We start from the raw sequence: 23,816 nt of genomic DNA on the forward strand, positions 1-23,816 counted from the left end.
AGGGGAAAGACAAAGCATGAAGTAGAGTGCAGAAGTGGAGGCAGAAATTCACAATGTCCAAAAGATGTAGAGGTTACAACAGTGTAATATACATTCAAAACACTGTGCAGCAATATAGCTCTGTGAAATGAGTAGTTATTTACGGGCTGCCACTAGGAGAACTGAACTCGGACAGTGGGAGATTAAATTAATGACTTCAAGCCTTTTTGGTAATTAATTTACAGCAGCAGGATTAGAACTTGTCACCTTTGGGAAGATGGTGTATCTATTTCAGAGTTTCTCTGTGATGTCAGTCCTATGCGTGGGGTTTTTTTTGCAAATTTTTACAAGATGTAAAACTTCAGTATATCAGTTCTTTAAAATCAAAGACTCATGTTATTGGCAAGCAAGATATTTTAATGTCACTGTGGGGTGAACATATCAGTTAACTGTTCTACTTTTGCATCGTCTGATGGTCATTTTAAAAGCTAATTACATCTTTTAATTGTTTGAATTTCTTCCCAGCAAAGGAAAGTACTTTGTTACCTTTCCTTATCCCTACATGAACGGCCGCCTTCACCTGGGACACACATTTTCTTTATCTAAATGTGAGGTAAAAATTTTTGTTTGCTAATACCTTTAAATACTACTCCAGGACAAGGGCTAATTTTGTAGTTAAATTTTGAGCTAATAGAATGCCTGGTTAGTTACTTTATAGATTCAATAATGAGTTAATTCAAACTTTCCTTTTTTCCCCATACTTTCAGTGAAAATGCCACTGATCGCTTTTCTAATTCTGGGAGACGAGACTGCAGATGTTTTCCCCTACTCATTCTTCCAGATTTGCCGAGATTTTTAGCAGATGCTGCTGCTTACCATTTGTCTAGCTGCTAAATGGCGCAAATTTCACAAGAAATCTTACTGTCCCTTGTTTGTGAATGCCGTGTTCTGTTACCTGTATGTTAACAGGCTTTATCTAGTGGATAGGATTCCACAAAATCGATCTCTTCTTTGCACCCATTCTTTAGTCAAAAACAGCCCCCTGAAAATCAGGACAGCTTGTGCTTAGGCAGCCAGGCAGTGGCAGACCTGATAACAAAATCTGGTTTCACCTTCTTTTCCTTTGATTAACTTCCTAGGTGCTGTTGACTGCGTTTGTCCATCTTTCAGTAGTTTCATGTTACAGAAGGAATTACAATTTTTTGAGCAGTGTGCTGATTTAGCCTTATGCCATTCTTGTTTCATTTTTCCACTTTATATAGTTCGCAGTTGGGTACCAGAGGCTAAAGGGAAAGACCTGCTTGTTTCCGTTTGGTCTACACTGCACTGGGATGCCTATAAAGGTAAGATGGTTTGAGTTACTGCGGGCTCTTTCAATGTCGTTTATACTTAAGACTACTTAGGGCATTGCTTACTGTCTATCCATAACGTGACGCTAATGTAATCAAAAATTCATCAAGATGGTGTGATTTGGAACATGAATTTGTAGTACAGATGTGTTGTACTTAAGTTATACATTATGACTTTCTAGAAAAGAAAATGCTTTAAAATTAAGCTTACCTATTGTATTTTTTCATTTGCAAGAAAGTGCTCACTGTAAGCCCCTTCCTGCCGGGGCAGGCATTCTTGAAGTTGCAAGATCTGCTAGAAGTTAATGGAATGTCCAGGAAAAGTTTATGGCATTGTAGTGGAATGCAAAGTGTTATCAGAAAAAGCACTCCCTAGGTATGATTGAAGCAATTGCCACGGAAAAGTGCTGATAGACTACCAATAACTCTATTTAGGCTTGTGCGGATAAGCTAAAAAGAGAAATGGAATTATATGGCTGTCCACCTGAATTTCCTGATGAGGAGGAAGAAGAGGAAGAAAATTCTGCTAAAAAAGAAGAAGAAATTATCATCAAAGACAAAGCAAAAGGCAAGAAGGTAAACTTTAAACAAAGACTTTCTGGATTGGTAGCTGTGCTCTCAAAGCTTCAACGTACACGTTGTGGGTTTTTCCTTCCTTCACACTCCTCAGAGAAACCTGTGATACAAATAATTAGATTGTTTTTTCCAAGATAGCTGGGTATTTTTTTTAGGTAGACTTGAAAAAAATGCATCAACTGCGTGCTTTCTGCGATACCATTTTAATGCATGACATCTTAAAGGCAAACTGGTGCACTGTTTAATAGTTTCCTGAGAAAAATGAGATCATCCAGAGTAGTATGCTGATTTTTCTTTACTTTTTTTTTCCCTTCCCAAAGCATCACAAACAAGATGTGGGAGGTAACCCCATTTTCTCAGCAGTAGGGGATACGTATACGCCTACTATTCTGATTATTCTCTTGTAAATTGGTGTCTAGCCTATTCTGGATAGATACACTAAGTAAAATCATCCAAACTATTTTGGCTTAGGTATTTAAATGAGATTTATGATTTTGGGAGCATCACAAAGCAAGGAAAAGAATCAAGTCTAGGACAAACGTAGAGGTATTCTTAGATGTATTGTTTGTGTATGCGAAAGATCGTCACACTGGAAGCAGTAGATCTGAGATTCTGTCTGCTCTGCATCACCAGAAGATATGATCTTGCTTGCTCTTGCAGGTAGTAAGTTGCTGTTGGGTAGAGACATAAGATAGTCGAAGGACAGTAGCTGGAAGAAGTAATACGAGCAAAGCAACAGCAGACGAATTTTTTGATACGAGGATATAGTGCAGGATTGCTCCACCTTTTCATGGTAAAAACACACATTTGTTTGACAAGGTCCTTGGTGAACTGGTCGTTTCTTGCCAGTCTGTCACAGCGCACCCTTTCTGCAGAGGTGTCAGGTAGCTGTAAGCACGTAACGGTTGAAAAGAGGGGGTTAATGTCTCTGTGGTTGAATACAAGCTGGGAAATAGTGTAGATTAGAAACTCTGATTATTAATCTTCACTGCAAGAGAAAGGATGCTAGAATATTTGTATTAACTTCTTTGTCTGGAAATAGAAAGCATAACGTTAATGGAGAAAAATGCTCTCGAGCATATAAAGCTATTGTGAATACAAGAACGTGCTCTTTTTCCTAATCTCACTTGTCCTTTCAGAGTAAGGCTGCTGCCAAGACTGGCTCTTCCAAATACCAGTGGGGAATCATGAAGTCTTTGGGTCTTTCTGATGAAGAAGTAGTCAGTTTTTCTGAAGCTGAGCACTGGCTGGATTATTTTCCTCCCCGTGCTGTGCAGGATCTGAAGAGCATGGGCCTGAAGGTAACTGTATGAAATCTAAAACTCAGTTATGCAAGCAGTCATACTGGTGGTGTCATTGTGTTCACAAATACGCTGCTTCTCCTTTGAGAAGGTTTTCTGCATAATACCAACATTATTCTGGGAATGTTTCTGGTATTTTTGGAATTATTCGTTTAACCTTTTAATAGCCTTGGGTGATAATTAAGTGCTTTCTTATATAGAGTTTGCACCCTGTGCAATGATCACAACTGGAAACAAGAATCAAATAAAGGAATTACGACTTTAACTTCTTATTTCCGTATTAGATAACTGTTCTGTAATCAGTATTGACTGTAGTTATAGGAAGAGGAATCATATTAAAGATACTTGTCCTGCTGACAACAGATTTTAAAAAATAAAGACAAGTAGAGATTATGAAACAAGGTAGTGCTGAAATTTAGCTGGAGCAATTGGTTAAAACTACTACAAAAACCTAAAATTCAGAGTTGGCAGACAGGGCCTGCAGTCTTTGACATCGCGGCTCTGAAAGACCACGCACATACAGACTGCATAGCTATGTTTTTAAGCGTGCACCCTTTGTGTGATATGTACTTGCATTAACTTTTTGGAGAGAAACTTCTTATTTTTAAAATAATCGTTTTGCTATTGTGAAGTTCATTGAATTTCTTGATTCTGTTTACTTACCGAAGACTCTTATGCATTTCCAGGTAGATTGGAGGCGTTCTTTCATTACTACAGATGTTAATCCTTATTACGATTCCTTTGTACGATGGCAATTTCTTACATTAAAGGAAAGAAATAAGATTAAGTTTGGGAAACGGTAAGCCTGCCACTCAACTCTCGAGTCACAATAAGTGACTGTGGATAAGCTCAGTTTTACCAAATACATAACCTGATGACACGTCCCTAGAACATGCTTATAACTCACATTAAATAAAATCCTTTTCATTTCAAATACTCTACCAGTCACAGTAAGGCAGTGCATTTATTCTGCTAGCAAAGTGCGTGAGATTGTGTTCCAGTTTTAGTTTTTCCATGGGTGCCAACTCAAAGCAAAATAGGGCCAGTACTGACAGCTCTTGCAAAAACTGAGTATTAACATCAGTGGAAACATTGATGCAAAATTTGAAAATACCATTAAGAAGTTTCTTTTTCATAAAGATATTTTTTTCTCTTGTTCTACACATTATTTTATTTGCTACTAAGTGCAAATATACGTTTTTCCAGATACACAATTTATTCTCCAAAAGATGGACAGCCTTGCATGGATCATGACAGGCAAACAGGAGAGGTAATATTTTTAATTGACATTTTTATGTATTGCTTATGATCTTAAGAGCTGAATGGAAAACTAAATTGTATTTGGAGCAAAATGGATTTTGTATGTACTCAGTTGTCAGTACATGTGAAAATTGAATGAACTCCTCTATTGAGAATATTTGCCTTGAACTATGGATAGTATTTTCCATTGTAGCTGTTTTCTGTGATTATTTGGCAATTTGTGCTGGCAAGATCACTACATCACACCATCATCTATCTATTGAAACAAAAGAAATAAGCTGTTATTAACTTATATGTTGCTGAGATAGTGGCTGTGACGAGGACAGTGTAACCTCTCTCTCCAGCCTGTGTTTTAATAAACAGCCATTTGTATCAATGGAAATGTGATTTACTTTGAAGAAAGCTTCGGTGCCCTAAATAGTTTTTAGGTTACTACAAAATAAGATTTATTTTCTTTACTGCGTGAGTCAGTGTTGTATATTGATAGCTGCATTATGTGAATTGCAGGGTGTCGGGCCTCAAGAGTATACCCTGATAAAAATGAAGGTGTTAGATCCTTATCCTGCAAAATTAAGGTAGGTCTTGAATTCATAATGGAAAATAGGTTCTATCTTCTGGCCAGAAGGGACCATTAAATTAGTCTGTTTTGCCTAATGCAGAATATAATTTCACCCTGTTATTTCTGTCACTTCAAAGACTTGGTCTCTGTTTTGAGCTGCTATATTCGCTAGTCTGTGTGAAACTCAAATTGGAGTTTAAAATAAAAAAAAGAAAAACAAAAAAAAGAAAAACCCACAAAGAACATAGTGACCCACTTCCATCGCTTAGGAAATGTTACTTAAAAGTTCGTATTAGCTTAAAAGCATGTTCTGTATTGCCCTGAATGTTTTTATTTTGGTGACTTATAAAATACTTTTTTCCCCCCAGTGGCCTAAGAGGAAAAAATATCTTCTTGGTGGCTGCTACGCTCAGACCAGAGACCATGTTTGGACAGACTAACTGCTGGGTTCGCCCAGATATGAAGTACATCGGCTTTGAAACTGTGAATGGGGATATTTTTATCTGTACCCAAAGAGCTGCCAGGAACATGTCCTACCAGGGCTTTACAAAAGATAACGGAGTCGTACCTGTTGTCAAGGAGCTGATGGGAGAAGTAAGCATCTTGCAGCTTGCTGGTCAGGCTTATTTGTTCCTGTGAAGCTTATGCTTACAAAGGTGACGGTAGAATTCTACTTACAAAGAAAATCCAGGAACTATTTCAAAAATTCTGGAGTGTTTAGTGACTAAAAAAGCAAGCAGAAGACAGCTTTCTTGGCAGATGAGCTACAGCTACTTCTGGGAGATTAACCTGATGCGCTTACCTGCGGACAAATGCATTCCTAGTGCCTTAGCATTACTTGATGAATGAATGGTTTTAAGTAACTTTTTTCTGCGTGCTGGGAAGAGTGATGACTTTCTACGAGGAATGGAAAGGGACAGAAAAGTAATGGCGAGAAGGGTTTATGTGAAACAGGCTTTTTGTTGATGTTGAAATTTCCAGTACATCTTTGTAAATGAAGCTTTCTTAGCTTAGTAGTTGAATGTTAGTGTTTTTGATATTTACTATCCTTAACTCATGTGCTTTGAGTAAGTGTAGTTAGTGGTGTTTGTTCATCCTAATACAAAGTACCTGCATGCTCCTTACGTCACTTGATCTCTGTTCGCTAAAATTTGTCACCATCTTTCTTGATCCTGCTTTGAAGGATGAAGTAGAAAATACAGGTTTTGTTTCTTTGTAGTAGACATGATGTGAATTCAAGCAAATTAGAGAGATAGAAGATTACTGCAACATCTAGACTACTTCCTGTCGGTGCACAAATGGTCTTGACAATGTGCTTTTCCTGCCTTTGTTTAATTCAGCTTTTGACACTGGCTTCCTAATTCATTCCTGTTGTGATGCTGATGTGCTTCAGATATTTGGAGGCAAACTGTTCTCCTGCTTACTATCTTTTTCCAACTCTACACTTCAGTAGTTTTGCTTTCTCTGAATTACTTTGTCTATACGATCTAGTATTTGACTTTTCTACCAGTAAATAGTCCATATGTTGTCTCAAGTGGTACACAGGTGCTTTTTCATATGTACTTTCTTCTTGTCTAACTATATATATATATTTAAATTTATTTGTTTGTAATATATAAGGAATGGCAGCAAATTTGAAGAATAGCAGCCAGGAGAGCTTATTCAGCTAGGCTGAAAAAGTGCTATTTATTGTAACGATACTCCTTTGTCCTGCATAGGAGATTCTTGGCGCTGCGCTTTCAGCACCTCTCACCGCCTACAAAGTTATATATGCTCTTCCCATGCTCACGATCAAGGAAGATAAAGGTAACCGTACAGCAGTGTCTTGCCAAAACCTGTTTGATGTGCACTGTGCATTCAATACATGTTGACTAATCTTTTTATCTGTTGTATTTGTTCCTTTGTCAAGGAACTGGAGTGGTAACAAGTGTTCCGTCTGATGCTCCGGATGACATTGCAGCCCTGAGAGACTTGAAAAAAAAACAGGTCAGTCTGTTAATTGATTTGCTTCTGTTTCCTTTCTGTAGTGTGGAGGGTCAAAAGTGGATGTCCAATGCGTAAAATGAAACTCCCTTTAATTGGAGTTTTGCCAGCTCTGACTTGAAATCAAAGTAGTTAAAAATAAGTGAAGTTAAACTGAGCTGGGCTGTGACATGTTTTTTTAATCCTCAGTCTTCAAGAAGAGTTTCGGACAAGAATCATGTAGCTTCTGCTGTATCTTAAGCTATAGAAGAGTACCAGTGAAACAGAAATAAATTCCTGTTGTGGAAATAACTTCAAGAGATGAGATTAAGACCTCTGTACGAATAGCAAATGAGACTTAAGGTAGCTGTTGCTATTACAGCTTCAAGGGTACACGAGTGTCTAAACAGCTATCCCTGGCTACTGAATTTTTGTCCCACTCGTTTTCAGGGTAGAGCAATAGTGGGTTTTTCCCCTCTTAGAAATGTGGACAATTATCATAGAGTCATCTGGAAATGGGATGGGGATTAAACTCAGGTGTGAGAAATAGTGAGAAGGCAGGGAAGTGGCTTTGTCTGCTTTATAACAAAATTTTATGTACAAGGAAGACCATATGAATAGATAAAAACCTTTAAATCTAGATTTTTCTTCTAACCGTATTACATCATTTTTCTTTTAACTTTCAAAGGCTTTGAGGGTGAAGTATGGCATCAAAGATGAAATGGTCCTGCCGTTTGAACCGGTAAGCACTCCCAAATGTGTCCATCTGTAGTACACATGACTCTGTATTCACTGAGAAATGTGCCAAGAACTGTGCCTGCCTTTTCCAGAATTTCTGTTTAAAGTCATCCTCAGCTGAAAAGTTTCAAGTTCTCTTGATTTTCTAGAGTTGTACTATTTGGTCTGTTAGGGGTTGCAACCAAGATTTGTTATTCTATGCTATACTCAGAGATAAATGAAAGTATTAATTTTTGTGGGCATTACTGTTTTGGAGAATGTATTGCATCATTATACTGATAACCTGTTTGTTGGTTAAAACTCACAGCCTTAATGGCCAGATCATTATTGTCCCTGCTCTATGCAAAGAGCTAAGGTCCCTTACTCTTCATGCAGACTCATGAACCCGTTTTCGTGAGAAAACATAGGTTACAGGTAAAGCCATCCCAACATTCTGCATTACCCTGGCTTCCACTCGTGACCTTCAGTGCTGGTACAGCTCGGTACTGGTGTGATGGCTTGTAGGAGGGCAGATCAGGGGTCACACTGGGGACTGCCAGGAATTCTTGATTTGATGAGTGGGATTGCGCTAATACTTTGTAAGCCCTACCTAACCTGATCAGTAATAGATGCTGCAGACTTGCATAGGGTGGCACAGTACAGTAGAAGTTTGACATTAGCCCTAGACCCTGCTTCTGCTGCCATTGGCGTTCTTTGTTTATTACTGCTTTTGGCCAAGATGCCGTGCAGCACAGACGCTTTCAGGTAACAAGTAATAGCTGCCCTTTTTACCCCTCATAATCTCTGGTTCAGGCTCTGGTCTGCCTCGGGACTGCGAACCAAGGAATACACTTGTGTCTGTTTTGTTCAGTGTGTCACTTCTCGTGAAGCTTGTGAAATCTGGGAAACAAGTCTTTGTGTTAATTTTATTACATTGAGATAACTTGAACTGAGTATCTGAGACTGTTTTGTTCATTCCCAGGTGCCCATCATTGAAATCCCAGGCTACGGCAACCTTTGTGCTCCGTCAGTCTGTGATGAGCTCAAAATCCAGAGTCAGAATGACAGAGAGAAACTTGCTGAGGCCAAGGAGAGAGTGTACCTGAAAGGATTTTATGAGGGAGTAAGTAATAAGATGTTGATACCATTTTTTCTCCTAATCAAACTCAGCAAGAAAACACTTACGTGAAGATCAAGAACAAAATAGGAAAATACTGAAAGAAGGAGATTTCTAGACTACTTATTCAGACTTCTCTTGCGGTCGAGTTCTGCAGTTGGAGGGGTTCTGTAGACTTGAAGAAAGAGAATGGAGTGTGACTGCAAACTGAGACTTATAGTCCGGTTTCCTAGCAAGTGATCACCTTCTGGGGAGTTGGTCAGTTTTGTTACAAGTATTGATTTGGAAACTGATAGAACAGAGCGATGTGTTGGTGTGTGGTGTAGGTGTTTGGGGTTTTTTTTTTAAGTCTCTTATTTTTACTTGTGTAATGGATTACTATGATGCATTCCTCAGCTGTTTTCTTGTAAGCTGACAGCAATTATTTTTTTTGACTAGCTGTGTTAGGTTGCCCATGCGCATGGTGGCATGTATACAAACACATTTTAGGTAAAGATGACCATCTTTTAATTGAAAAACCCTATATTCCTATTTTTTTGCATGTCAAAGACTGCAGTAACTGCTACTTCTTTATGTTGATCTAAAGAGCTATTGCACCTATTTCTTATTAATTAAAAAAAAATAATATCAACTACTGTGACTCATCTTTTACAGGTAATGTTGGTGGATGGATTCAAAGGACAAAAAGTTCAAGATGTCAAGAAACTTATTCAGAAGATGATGGTGGATAATGTATGTGGTAGTCCACACAGAGGTCCTTCTAAATTATCCATTTTGTCTTTTTCGCAGTAGCTGAGTTGCTGAAGAAACCTCTCTGTTTTGGTTCTGCAGTCCTCTTAGTGGTGCCTTGGATAGCTGCAGAGTACGAAATACTGATAAAAGAAGGACCTTGTGTTCTTGGACTAAGTGGGGTGAATAGCTTAATTGGAGACCTCTTATTGCCAGCTTCATCCCTCCTCCTTGTCTAGGAAATATTTTGGTGGTTTGATTTAACCTTTGATGCAGTCGGGAAGATACTGAAAGTGTAAGATCCAAATTGCCGGTCTCTTTCAAGCCTGCCAATAAAGGCGATCTGTGACAAGCAGACACCTCATTTCTGAGGTTCGTTGTGCAGAGAAGGAGGGCTAATAAATGAACAATGGTCGTATCATTTCTCTGATAAGATTTTGCTGATGAGGATTGGAAGTGAGAGAGTCTTCAGTTATTTAGTCAATATTCCCCTGTGGATGCAGCATGGTTATGTTCAGATCATAATATAACATTTCATCTTGTTTCATTGCACATCAGAATACAGAGTTTGTGAAGGCAGAATTAAAGTTCACCATTGCTTCTTCTTTACGGCTCCCCCCGGATTTTTAGTAGCTGTTTTAATCAGTAGGGGCATAGTCAGTGAGTGATATTTTGTGCTTCTCTCCTCCCTTTTGTCATGCATGGAGACATTCTTTACAAAATTACGTGAACTGATACCTCAGAGAAGTACATAGTCAGGTAGTGCCCTCGTTTGACTGAGGTGAGTACTGAGGCAGAGAGTCTGTGCAGTGGTGAAAGCATGCAATAAATGCTGTAAAACAAATCAGAACGGAGAGGATGCATTTTAGTAAGATGTGAGGATTTCTAAGACTTTGCTAAGTACTTAGATTTTATTGCCCTTTCAACTCTTAGGATGAAGCCATGATTTATATGGAACCTGAGAAACAAGTTATGTCGAGGTCTGCCGATGAATGCGTCGTGGCCCTTTGTGACCAGTGGTGAGTGAAGTAAAGCTGTAGTTATAAAGTTACTGCCAATTATATCCTACTTGTGGATTGCTTTATTGCAATAAACGTTTCCTGACTGTAGGTATTTAGACTATGGTGAAGTGAACTGGAAGAAACAGGCGTCAGAGTGCTTGAAACATCTAGAGACGTAAGTTATAAAAGTGCATGGAAAGGGGAGTGATCGTTTGCTGGTGGTGGTGGTGGTCCAAGAGGGTTGAGAGGAGTAATTAGTAATAGCTTATTTCTTACAGGTTTTGTGAAGAGACTAGGAGAAATTTTGAAGCCACTTTAGGTTGGCTACAAGAGCATGCCTGCTCCAGGACATATGGCCTAGGTAGGCGAAACACTCCTTTTCTTGCTCAGCACTTCACGGAGATGGTATTCATCACTTCATTTGAAGGCTTAAGTGCTATCTAGAATCCAAAATATATTTATTTATTTATTAAAGTCTAGAACAGATTTATCCAACACTACGTCTTGATCCAGCATCCTGGAGAAGGCACACATTCTTGAAAACACATGTGGACAGGGTAATTTTATTTCTGCCTTGCTACAGTAATTCTGTGCAGCATCTCTGTAGATAGCTTTTTGCCTGGGCCATTGATTTGGAAGGGACCTCAGAAGAAAGAATACCATTTCTTGGGTGTTCTTGAATTCTGACTAGCCTTCAGCTTGTGTAGCCGATGACATGGGACAACTGTTGTAACTGCGCTATGATACTCAGCAAACCATCATGAGCTGAAATTTGACAGTTGTGTTAAGAATGTGACTACAAAAATAGCAAGTACTTTCTCTTTAATAAAATATTCAAATGCATAAGTTGTGGGGTTTTTTTTAAAAAAAGGATTTTTAAAAGCATAAGCACGAGTACTTGCATATATGTGTGCGCGTGTATCTGTTCCACTGAAAGTCATAAACTGCTCACGTATGCTTGAGTAACGCCTGCCAGGAGGGATGGTGCTGCCTGCGTCCGACCTCTGGCTTCGTCCCTTCCAGGTACCCGGTTGCCGTGGGATGAGCAGTGGCTGATAGAGTCTCTCTCCGACTCCACTATCTACATGGCCTATTACACAGTGGCTCATCTCTTACAGGGAGGTAACCTGAGGGGCCAGGGAGAATCCCCTCTGGGCATCGGGTAAGGAGAGTGAATCACTGAGTTTCCTCTTTAATTAGGTGTGCTTATCTCCTGAATCGTTCTTGACAAAGACTTGCTGAGCAGGCTGATTCTTTGCTTTTCTATTTAAAAAGCCTCATTGTTAAAACTTAACCTGCTGTTAGCTAGGTTACACCAAATCTGCAGAGGGGGAATAAGAAAGAAGAAAGGAGTTTGGTGGCCAGAGAGAGGAGGAATGTCCCTGAAAGCAGAACTGTATGCAGAGTAAATCACTTTTTTTAATACTTGTTTTACTTGCCTTGAAATGGTCCTTGCTAAGTGTTTTTGGGTGGTTGGTTTCAGTGGCTGCCGAAGTGTCTCTGCTTATTGAGACTGCTTTGCAACTATAAAATACTGTGCACTTCAGTGTACAAAGTGGGAAAGATTAGCACGTAGTTTTTGTCACTATATTAAAAGTTGGTAACTTTCTTAGAAGTTTAGAACCGTCTTTTATACACAACTTGTACGTGGAAACCTTCAAAGTAAGAGGGAGAAGGCATTTGTACCAAAATACCTTCTAAGACTGCGCTGTGACCTCTTGATTGGAGCGGTTGTGAACTTTCAGTGATAGAGATCAGAGAGTACGACTCACCCGGAACTGAAAAAAGCCACTGCCAATCTTACCTTGAATCTTATGCTCTAATTCTGCATGTTTTATGAACTATTTTCTGGAGTAGTTTACACATGGGAGCTGGAGCATACCTATAACTAATCTGAAAACCATTTCCAAAGTGAAGATTCTTAGAAACAGAAATAGTTCTGAAAGTCTTGGCAAGGTTTTAATTTTGGCTCAAACCTCTGTAATTATAGAGAGGCTACCTACATGCTAGTCATGTCTGGAAACAAACTTTGAAGTCAGCATCCCAAGAACTGAATTATAGATTTGATGTAATTAAGTATATACAATTAGAGCTTACTTTTATGCAAGTAGATAACATCTTCCTTACAGTGTCAGCAAATGCTTTTTACTAAGACTTACTCTGTGGGGTGAAGTAAAAGGGGATTTACGGCGCGTCATGTCAGCCGCCATTCGGTCACAGCGATCTTTGGCACCAAACATAGGAGCTAAGTCACAGCACCCGGCAGTAATTTAAAGCACAGAACAATAACTACCAGCTCTAAACCAGCAAAACGGTGCACGTAAGACTTTATTCTAGACTGGTGGTCTCAACCGTCATTTGAACTAGTTGTATGACACGTACTGGAGGTACTTTGGGTCTTGAATGCTTTTCCTCTCTGCGTAATACAGGCCAAAGCACCTTGGTAGATGTTAACAAACAGTAAACTTGGATTTGAAATGGCTTAATTTGAAATGTGTGCAGGTAGTATCTGGTGGACTCCAGTGAGATTCTAAGGAGCGGAATAAAAATCTCTGTAGAAACAGGAAAGAGGTTTTTGGTTTTTTTTTTTAAATGCAGGCCAGTGGCTGCAGAACTGTGGGTCTAAGTCGCATCTCATCAGTGTTTTCATTCAAAATTGTGGTTCCTACCTCTAGTAGTTGGTAAAATGTCATATAGTAAATATTAATTTTGAACAGATTAATTCAATTGAAAGTGGGAAAAGACCACTAATTTTTCCAGGAAGGAGGCGACCTTGAATTGCACAGCGATTCTCTTGTACTCTTGCTGTTTCACTGTGAGGGACGCCAGAAGCAGCGGCTGTATGACCCAGTGCGAGGGAGGGCAGAGAGGTTTAGGTGCTGGTAATAGGTTTTCAGTATTCAGTTAAGGTCACAAGTGGGGGTGGGGGGGCAGCATTTGGAAAAGAAATAATCAGGTTTCCAGGACATTCAAGTTTATGCTTTAATTATTAATTACTTTTTCTTTATGGGAGTCTTTGTGCTTTATTGGGAAGTACCAAAGGGCATTTTAAGCAGGGCATGGCTTGAGCAGTTCCCAGTTCTGATTTTGTTTCTGATGTTGCACTCACTCATCTGCTCTTAGATAAAGTACCTGTACACTCGTTGTCTATGTTTGCTTTGCTTATCATATGGAGTATGTTGTGAGAGTGAATCAGTGGTTTTAAGCTGTCTTAATCAAAATGCTGTGGGGTGTAAAAGGAACTTTTACTGCCACATCAATATGGGACTAATTCTGTGCAGGGCACATCAAATGAGCAAAGACGTTTGGGATTACATCTTCTTCAAGGCAGCTCCATTTCCTAAAACAGAGATTCCAAAAGAAAAGTTGGACAAGCTAAAGGAGGAGTTTGAATTTTGGTATCCCGTGGATCTCAGAATTTCTGGCAAAGATCTTGTTCCAAATCATCTGTCGTACTATCTCTATAATCACGTGGCTATGTGGTCAGATCAAAGGTAAGTTTGGAGATAACACAAAGCAGGTGTCCAGGAGTTTGTAGTTCTGGTACCTTTGCTAATGGCTTTTTTGGACCGTACAGCATTTAGAATTCAGTTGAAAATGTCTTACTGCATATTGCAGCTTTGTTACAGTTGTCTATAGTAAAAGTTACTGAAATTGAAGGTTTTTGTCATTGTTTCCCCTGTTTTTTCTAGAATCCTTTAAAGATTTTAAGATGTAAGAGTCTTGCATACAAATTCTAAAACATTGTTTAAAGCAGAACCGAAATCTAACTGCATAATATGACTTCAGTTGACTTGCTGAAATCCTGTCTGTTCTAAGCACTGGAACTCCAGCGTGTAGCACGACTAACTTGGCAGTTTCCATCAGCTGTAGAGCAAACCTAAGGATTTATGTGTCTGAACTAAACAGTGCCTTGGCTTGGTGCTTCTCTAGAGGATATGTATAAAAATGTACTGAAATGGCATTGGTGTCTCTTTAGGGTTTTCTTCTTTGGGAGTGGAGAGAATACTAAGTAGCAGCATCTAGAGCTAAATTCGAATTCAGCTGGTGTTGGAATTGCAGTGTCTGATCCTATTTTGCATTTGTTTTGGCTATCTATGGAGGCATGAAATGCTCTAACCAGGACACCACATGAAGAAGCAAACGTTTAAAAGTGGACAACAAATTTTAGTGTTAGCTTTCATTGGCCTATTTTATAAAAGTCAGATATCTTCGGTAAATATATCCTCCTATGTATCTTCCAGTATGGAATCATATCCTGCACTGGGATTTTAAGTAACTTATTGTGATTAAGTTTTCTTAATTACTTCTCAAGGATCATTAAAACAGTGTATACATATAGATTGTGCAGTACAGCTTGAGAATCTTTGCTGATCGCATGGTGCTTGTAGAAGGATGTAGTTCTGTGCATTAATATACTATGTTTGCATGCCCTTGAACATCTGTTTAAAAGCTGTATAAAACTGTATATAGGAAAAGCTGTTTTCTCATGTATAGTAAAGATGATCCTGGGGAATTTGATATCTGCTTGCTCTGTTGGCGGAGATTTGTGGGACTTTGCTCTATCAAGTGCTGGTGGGCAATGCCAGTCAGTGGCCTGGAAATTAAAGGCAGCTGAATAGAAGGAGTTGGGGTAAATGAAGTATAATTGTAGGTGTGATGCTCCCTGCTTTGCATTTCAGCAATGTTAATTCCTAACCCTTATATTGTAGTTCTTTCTATCTTCAAAAACACTCCTTGATTTTTTTTTTTTAATTTTTTTTTTAAGACACCCCCTAGGTATTTTTTGAAGATTCCACTTAAGGTGTTCATCCCTGTCCTGGAACATAAAATGTTTGTTCTTTTTTTCAAAAGAAAAAAATGTATTTACTTTACCAAATGCTTTGTATCTTGTCTTGAAACAGAGAGAAATGGCCAGTAGCTGTGAGAGCAAATGGACATCTCCTCCTCAATTCTGAAAAGGTATAGTGAGCTTTTGTGTATGCGATGGCTTTGGTGGTTGTCAAAACAGGCACTTGCCAGCCAGGCTGGAAAAATTCTTCTTCGAATTTAAGAGGAGGAAATAGTGAAAACTGTAGTTACTTCGTTGGTGCCCTCCAGTTTTTCATTCATCAGAGGTAGAGACCTGCCTTTCCTCCAAGTCTATCTGATGCTTTTCTTATGTTAGCTCTTGTATAGCTTCACCAGTTTAGTAGAGATTTCAGTGCATTTCTGTTAAGTTCTAGGGTAATATAGAATGTAGAATTTATTTTTTTTTTGACTAAATTTTAGCTTTGTTAAGCATTGGAGTAGGTGCAGTGAGGGGGAAAAGGTTAGTGCCAATAACTTGCTAATGTATGCAAGTTATGAAATTGAAATTTAATTGAATTTAAAAGTGCCTGAACTTAGGAATTAGGCCTTGGAGACTGTTCAATATGAAGCAAAAAACCCCAGAGTCCTTGACAAATCAATGCAGGATGAGCTGAAAACTCCAATTTTGAAGTAATATTTAAGTTTAATTTAGGTAATTTCTGGAATTAAATTTTGGTACCAGTTGTCCCATTTTTCAAAGCCTGACAAGGTCTGGGGCGGAGCCCAAGCGATGCGGAAGGCAGCCGCCGTTTCCCTGCGGCTGTGCTCTGTATGGGCCTTAGTTGTAGCAACTTAGGCAAGTCTTGACACAAGTTGAGCATTCAGGAGTTAGATGAGCACTTGCAAAGTTTAATCTGCTTTTACTGTGATTCAGTTCAGATTTACCAAATTGCTTTTGCTATGGTTCATGAGGAAACACTTTCGCAGTGGTTTGCTCAAAACCCTTGTTGCGTCTGTCTTGCTTATCCAACAACAAAATGGATGTGTGAGAAAACGAGGACTCTTCTGTTTCTTTCAGATGTCCAAATCCACGGGCAACTTTCTTACCCTAACTCAAGCTGTTGACAAGTTTTCTGCAGATGGTAAATATGTTCTGACCTGCATCTGGTTTTCAGTTATGCCAAAATGACTAAAATTAGTGTTTTGCTCTCAAAGGAGCAGTGGGTTTATTGGAGTAATGAATTGCAATAAATCCAGTGCGTACCACCTGGTCGTGTTTGAAAAGCTGAGCTCTATTTACAAAATCGGGATGCATGTTAGTACAACGTCTGTTTCAGCTGAGAACTGCTCCTGGTGCTGAGCACTCCTAGAGGGTGCCTGTTTCGTTCTTCCACGTTCACTGGAGAGACCACAACACAATACGTGTACTGTCGCTGCGCGCTGTGTGTATACATGCGTGCCCTGGGTCCTTCTTGCCTGCTCTTGTTTTTCGGACAGTGATTGTACTAGTCTCCTGGTTCCTGGTGTCTGTCTGGTTTCCTTCCGAAGGAGGGCAGTGTGCCTCTCCTGGGTAAAGTGCATCCTTTGAGACATCTCTTTCTAGTTGGCCAGGCAGTTTGTAAATTCGCTTTGCATTTTATTAACTCATAATGAAAAGTTAGTTGTAATTAATTTTGAGTCCCATGCCTCCTGCATCTGCATCTCCCAGCTGATTGCGTGCTGGCCATGTTAGCTGATCCCCTGTCTTTCAGGCATGCGTTTAGCCTTGGCTGATGCTGGAGACACTGTTGAAGACGCCAACTTTGTGGAAGCCATGGCAGATGCTGGTATTCTTCGTCTCTACACATGGGTGGAGTGGGTAAAGGAGATGATTGCAAACAGAGACAGTCTAAGAAGTGGTCCTGCCAACACCTTCAATGACCGAGTCTTTGCCAGGTACTGTACAAAGGCTAGTGATACAGTTTGGTCCATTTTTGCCTTGCAAGGAGCATTTCTGTAGTTATTTTTTTCCTGAAAAGTAATGAATTCCATAAAACAAAACACATTGCATAATAGGTTATGTGATTGTGCTGCACTGGTGACGTTGATAGTGTTGTTTTACAGTGTTGCCATTATGTGGGGTAGGCTATGCAATATTGATGTTTTCCCTTCCCTCCCTAGTGAAATGAATGCAGGCATAATGAAGACAGACCAAAATTATGAGAAGATGATGTTTAAGGAAGCTCTGAAAACTGGCTTCTTTGAATTTCAGGTAGGAGCTATCTTTTTAGGTATAAGAAACACTTGATATTTGTTACTTTGTGGATTTCTTTTGATCCCGATGTCTCTGATCCTTAATTATACAGCTGAATTGGATTCAGAATAGTGCCAAGAAACAAGAGTACTTTAATGGAATGAGTCTGAAATTATAAAGGTCTGCTCGGGTCATTTTTACAAAGGTCCAGAGGAAGACAACTGTGATGCTGCAAATAGTCCTGATATCTAATATGAGCAAAAAGCTGCTTAAAAAAAGACACTATTAAAAAGTGTTTCCTTTATTTAGCCCCTTTGTAATAAGGAACTCTTCATAAGAAGTCCAGATAATACATCAACGAAATTGTTTGGAAGCAGAGCGCTTTGTGATATATTCCATAAACCGTGTCTCCGGAGTGTCTGCTGAACCATGCCACTTCACTTAATGAATTACAGAGACTCCTTTTTGTGGCTCCTTTATGATATTCAGGAATATGATTAAGAAGGCTGAATTATATGTATAATGATAGATCATATTCATTGCCTTTTTCTTAGTGCTTATTAGTATCTTTATGCAAGCTGTTTGGGATGATAGTACCTGATATACAGTTGTGGATATTTTTGTCTTTTATGTCTGTGCCAATAAACACGTTTTTAAAAGTATCATATTAATGCAAAAATCAAATGGCCAACAGACAGATTCACACTCAGGTGCTTCAGGAAAATACAGTGCTTGTAATAATCCATTATTGACTTTTAAGCTGCTTACATTCAAAAGGCATATTAGAGCAAAAAATAGTGTGTGATTTCTTCTAAGTGTTTCTCCACAGCAGTTGGAGTGTGTTGATGGTGGTTGCATTGGCTGTGTTTCAGGCAGCAAAAGATAAATACCGTGAGCTGGCGATAGAAGGAATGCACAGAGAGTTGGTGTTCCGGTTTATTGAAGTTCAGACTCTGCTCTTGGCTCCCATCTGCCCCCACTTATGTGAGCACATCTGGTCACTGCTGGGAAAGGTACTGAAGTCTCAGTTTTGCCATTTGGTTTGGATCTAAGCTTTTACTGATTTTTAGTCAGGCTCGTACCAGGCTTATGGGTGTCTTTCTTATGCCAGTAGAAGAAACATATGTCTTATAACATGAAGAGCCATAGTAGCTTACTGTCCATAGGACAGTGAACATACAGAGTTAGCCTGTCACTGTGATGATATATGGAACTTTAACACAAGTCACTTTGGTTGTGTACTCGCAAAGAGGTGATCTAAAATTAGCCCAAGTAATGCAATATTCCTACACTGATGCACGAAACTTAGTTGTTTGTTTTAATTGCCTTGTGCTTGTAGATGAAGTTATGTAGCCATATGGAAGGTGTGTGTAGTCCTTAACACACTTGCAAATAAATGCTTGTATACTTATTCCTTTACGATCTAGTTGCAGGTGGGTGCTCTTTGAGGTTCAAACTGTCTTACTCCAGTTTCCAGTCAAGCTATAATGGGTTGAAAACCCACCAGATACTCATGCGCTTTCATCTCAGTGCACATCACTTCTTCCTTTCTTCAAAGCCTGATTCCATCATGAGAGCCTCGTGGCCGACAGCAGGTCCTGTGGATGAGGTGTTGATTCGCTCCTCTCAGTACCTCATGGAAGTAGCTCATGACCTCCGGCTCCGTCTCAAGAACTACATGGCACCTGTGAAAGGAAAGGTGAAGTATACTTGGTCATTGTTTTAAGTGTGCGTACTTGATAATTCTCTGTTGCCTTAGGTCTCCTTCCTCATTTTTGTTCTTTGTATCCTTAGAAAAGTACTAAGGAACCTTCCCAGAAGCCTTCTCACTGTACCATCTACGTGGCAAAGAACTACCCGCCATGGCAGCACACCACCTTATCAGTTCTGCGCAAGCACTATCAGGTGGTCATCCTTCTCATGTTTCTTTGGGCTGCTTACCTGCTTTTTTGTGGGCTCCTTTTTTTCTATCTGTAACAAGTCTATAAGCTGTAATTTGTTACCAAATTATTTAAATATAAAGCAAGATAGTTTTAATTTTTTTTATACTTTTACATCTGTCCAGTAAATTTAGGTGCTTAATGAAAACGTCCCAAGGAGTATCGTTGATTTGACAGTATGATTTCATTGCTTTTTGACAATCTGAGTAAAAAGCAGCCCATGTTCTGTTATTTTTTTCATTTGTAAGTAGATAGGTTTTAAAATACTCTTCCCAAGTATATTTCTGAGGGAACATTGTTGACTGACAGATTAATGCTGCCTTACAGTGTAACTAGGCTTAGAAGCGTTGTTTTGGTCCTTGAATAGATGTAAACTATTCAGTGATGTTACAAGAAATATTTTGAAATGAATCCATCAGTCATAGGCAGAAGTAGTAATCTTTTCTGAGAGTAGAAGGATCTGTGCTTTGGATGTGGGGCAGCTGATAAGAGTGGCTTTTGGCATCTTGATGAACCGTCCTCAGCTTCAACAAATCCATATTGTAGCTGATAGATTAGAGAGTTGTGACTTTTCCAACATGGGGTGTTGAAATAAACCAATATACCTCACGTGAAATTCGGTTTTGGGGTGTTAAACTTTGGGCATTCTGTAGGTTTTTTTCTGCATCGGTCTTAAAATCTGCTCTTTGGTGTGTTGCACTAAATAGGATTGTTGCAAATATCTAAATTTTGATGTAAAACCCCAAAAGTTCAGGAAACTGGTGCTTAAAAAAGTGCTTGTGATAAGGCTTAATTGTAGATTTAAAATGCATTCTGGTAGAAAATTTAAGTATATTAATATATAGTCACCGGAAAGAATAAAGAAAATGCAGACTAATTGAATTGCCTGAATGGCAGTAGTTATCTGGGGGGTTTTGTCAAAGTTTTAAAATACTACTCTTAAGATGTTTCAAAGGGGTAGGAAAATTATTATATATGGAATCGATGATGATGACAGACCTTGCTGGTATTTATGGGAAAGCACGAAGGGTATATGCTATTAAAGGGCAAGTCTTCTTAATGATACCTATACTTCTTAATGGATGTTCATCAATGTTTAGGTCAGTGGAGGTCAACTGCCAGACAACAAAGTAATTGCTAGCGAGCTTAACACCCTGCCAGAGCTGAAGAAATATATGAAGAAGGTTATGCCTTTTGTTGCCATGATTAAGGTAAGTGTCAGAGGGACAGTTCGTGTATAGAAAAAGCTTTCATGAGAGAAGCATGTCAGACAAAGGCAAGGATAGTCTGTAACTCTGTGCACGGGTATTGTTGTTTCCTTTATTTCATTCCTGGATCTCCTTCTGACTGTTGCCTTCCGTCTCTATCCTGCCCCTTGCTTCTTTGGCATCTTCATGGTTTTTTTATGAACTTCTTTGACATCCCTGGAAGAAAAATAGAATAAAAATGCCTCTACCTGAGTTGGCCCAGTGAACAACTGGTGTAGTTGAGGCTCGGTGGTGTGTGTATTTTGCAGGTTATACAATCTGTGCTTCAAATACGAGTGGATTCCTCTATGTTTGGAATGCATAGCATTTGACACTTCTAGTTTTTCATGAAACGAGAATAAGGTGTTGCTCTGGAGACATAAAAATGCTTAGAAAGTTAGGAACAAGGCTGGAGATAATTGATTGCACTACATTTAAGAGAGAACAGAAACAACTATTCTGAGCCCTGAATGGAATTAGGTTGGGGTTTTTTTGTATCTTTCTTATGTTTTTATCACTAATATTCTGGTATTTCATTGTTATTTTCCCAGAGTCATGCAAGCCTATGAAAATCTCGGCTTGCATTTTTATTTTGAAGAAACTTTTTCGTGCTCGCTGTTGCAGATAAAAATTCAGTACAGCAACTAGGAAGATTCAAGAAGCAAAGAATAAGCAAAATCTTAAAAAAAAATTAAAAAAAAAGGAGGGTGGAGTAGGATTTAAAACCTTTTTGACTTCTACTCATGATCTGCAGAAGTTGAGAGGGATTAGTAATGGAAAATGCATGCAGTAATATCTTCTATTTGTAAGCTTTGTCATGTTTTGTAACTGGAGGTGCTCTTTTGCCCTCTCTGTAGCGTTACTCTAATTAATCCTTTTCATGGTAGCTCAGAAGCCTCCAGAGGAACGGAGAGCGCAAGCAGCTGTGATGCCTCCTGTATAAGTGGAGTTTGCAAAGAGATGTAGTGGTGTGTTAGATCAGCGGATAGAGCTGGAAAAGGTCAGGCAAGCTGTCAGTCCTGCAGGTGTGTTGGGTCTGAAAGATGCCTGTTGTTTGATGTCCTCAGTGTGGTAATAGTGATCCGGGTGTGCGCAGCGACGGGCTGGCGTGCTGCGCCGTACCCAATAATCGATCCTTTCACTTTTAAAGAGCATAAGCAATTCCGCATCAAGACGTAGAAACCTCTGAGCTCAGACTCCCTAGATCAGTATGCTTTTCTCTGAAACCAATTATTCAGCAATTCCGCTGTACAAGGAGCATTTCTGCTTGTGCTTCCTATTCATCAAAGGAGAGTTTAAATGTAGAAGAAACTTTGTGATTTACAAAGGGAAACAATTCACTGTTAACGTAGGGAATCCTTCACATTAAACTGACAAGGGAACCAGGAAACCACAAGCATGCTGAGTCTGACAAAGCAGAGCTTCAAAGGAGACAGCTGGCTCAGCATATGAAAGCAAGACAGGAACAGATTCAATTCTGAAGAGGAAGTTCTGTTTTAGTTAAAAAAAAAAAAAAAATCACATGGTTTTTATATTGCCTGTAATACTCTCTCTTGTGACTGTTGCTGTTGGCTTTCTGGACTAATTAAGTTACTTTTATGTTAACATATAAAGCAGTTGTTATTTCCCTGAGAGAACTTGTTTTACAACTGCTGTGAACATGTCCAGTTGTTGTGTGCTTATCCTTTATTTGAAACTAGGTCATAAGACTGAATTTCCTGCTGTGAACTACAACTGGAATGCTGACTTATTTTGTGAATTCTCAACCTGCACATTAAGTAGGGATTATAAATAACTGTGAATGTCAAACACCTTTTCAATTCTATATTAAAAATGTGTTCTAATTGCTCTTACTCCTCCCATCAGTGTCACTAATTCCCTGCAGAAGAAACCCTGTTACAAGAAAATTATTGCTCCTACATTAGCATGTTGTGCCAGCAGAGAGCTTTCATATTTAAAAGCCTTTTCTTTTCATGACTAATGTAGATAGTTTGCCATTTTGAAGCATCATTTTACTTGCAGCATTTAGAGGGATTTAATCCTTTTTTTTTTTTTTTTCTCCCCCCTTCCCTATGGCAGGAAAATCTGGAGAAGAATGGTTCACGTGTTCTTGATCTGGAGCTGGAATTTGATGAACGTGCAGTGCTCATGGAGAATATTGTCTATTTGACAAATTCCCTGGAGGTTGGTATATACTTGGCATATTCATTACTTGGTTTTTATTGGGCTGGCCTCCAGCTATCCCTTCCTAGGGCTCTAAGCCTGTTCACATTAACTTCTGGGTGTACGTTGCTCAAGTGATAGTTTTTTATCAGCTTTCTGTATTTTGATCTTGCTGTTTAAATTTGTCAAATATAGGTGTATAAATCTGATAATATAGACGTGAGACGCAGTGGTAGGTGTATAGTACACAAACATGTGCCCACAAAAGAGAGGTGGGTTTTGCTGCAGTGCTGGTCGTATCTGCGATAGTAAGGTCCAGCGACACTTCTGAAGAGACGTTTTTCTCTGAGCCAGCCGGCGTCTTACGCTTTTTCAGCTGAAGAAGTAAGAGGGAGATGTTTCAAGGCATTACGAGCACAAACGATCAGAGTCCTCAGCCTTGTATCCTTGGACTCTTACCACGGCACGTTGGCTGGAGCCGATCACCCTGCCCTCTTCAGGGAGCCGGCGCTGGGCAGGGCGTGTAAAGCTCTGCTCTGCAGTAAAATGGGCGCCAGTCTCGTAGCGGTTGTGCTGCTCCATGTGCTCACCAGAGTTTAGCTTAGCGGGCAACGTGTTAATGAGGGGACAGCTTAGCCAGGTTTGTGTGAAAGGGGGGAAAAAAAACCCCACACCTGTTCAACACATATATATGGCAAAACTTAATTTTGTAACCTGTACAGTGTGGAAAAAATGTGGTTTTGTCAGACTTTATTTAACTTCGAGCAGTTACCTGTATAGGACGCGGTTTGGGTCAGGGAAAGTCATCCGTCTCCACTGGGCTCTGCTGAGCCCCATCGGCAGCGTGTGCCGGTGCTGTGTCCCCCTCTCCCCGTCCCCCCGTCCCCAGCCC

At 39.5% G+C, this 23,816-nt stretch overlaps 1 protein-coding gene across 1 annotated transcript in view; it reads left to right on the forward strand.

Moving 5' to 3' along the window:
• Positions 1–487: 487 nt before the first annotated feature.
• The window catches only part of LARS (leucyl-tRNA synthetase), a gene marked incomplete at its 5' end in the record, with an annotated part of 27,926 nt that continues 4,597 nt past the window's right edge, over positions 488–23,816 (forward strand). The window contains 27 exons of the mRNA XM_009880915.1: positions 488–592; positions 1,242–1,322; positions 1,764–1,904; positions 3,044–3,205; positions 3,892–4,004; positions 4,412–4,475; positions 4,973–5,040; positions 5,393–5,618; positions 6,743–6,830; positions 6,934–7,010; positions 7,675–7,728; positions 8,686–8,826; positions 9,475–9,552; positions 10,483–10,568; positions 10,660–10,725; positions 10,829–10,911; positions 11,574–11,712; positions 13,832–14,044; positions 15,455–15,512; positions 16,420–16,483; positions 17,093–17,276; positions 17,502–17,592; positions 18,447–18,587; positions 19,133–19,273; positions 19,369–19,479; positions 20,615–20,725; positions 22,841–22,945. Coding sequence (XP_009879217.1) covers positions 488–592; positions 1,242–1,322; positions 1,764–1,904; positions 3,044–3,205; positions 3,892–4,004; positions 4,412–4,475; positions 4,973–5,040; positions 5,393–5,618; positions 6,743–6,830; positions 6,934–7,010; positions 7,675–7,728; positions 8,686–8,826; positions 9,475–9,552; positions 10,483–10,568; positions 10,660–10,725; positions 10,829–10,911; positions 11,574–11,712; positions 13,832–14,044; positions 15,455–15,512; positions 16,420–16,483; positions 17,093–17,276; positions 17,502–17,592; positions 18,447–18,587; positions 19,133–19,273; positions 19,369–19,479; positions 20,615–20,725; positions 22,841–22,945 — 2,991 coding nt within the window. The remainder of the gene's footprint in view (positions 593–1,241; positions 1,323–1,763; positions 1,905–3,043; positions 3,206–3,891; positions 4,005–4,411; positions 4,476–4,972; positions 5,041–5,392; positions 5,619–6,742; positions 6,831–6,933; positions 7,011–7,674; positions 7,729–8,685; positions 8,827–9,474; positions 9,553–10,482; positions 10,569–10,659; positions 10,726–10,828; positions 10,912–11,573; positions 11,713–13,831; positions 14,045–15,454; positions 15,513–16,419; positions 16,484–17,092; positions 17,277–17,501; positions 17,593–18,446; positions 18,588–19,132; positions 19,274–19,368; positions 19,480–20,614; positions 20,726–22,840; positions 22,946–23,816) is intronic.

Source organism: Charadrius vociferus, unplaced genomic scaffold (assembly GCF_000708025.1).
Source record: "Charadrius vociferus isolate BGI_N301 unplaced genomic scaffold, ASM70802v2 scaffold53, whole genome shotgun sequence".
Lineage (NCBI taxonomy): Eukaryota > Metazoa > Chordata > Aves > Charadriiformes > Charadriidae > Charadrius > Charadrius vociferus.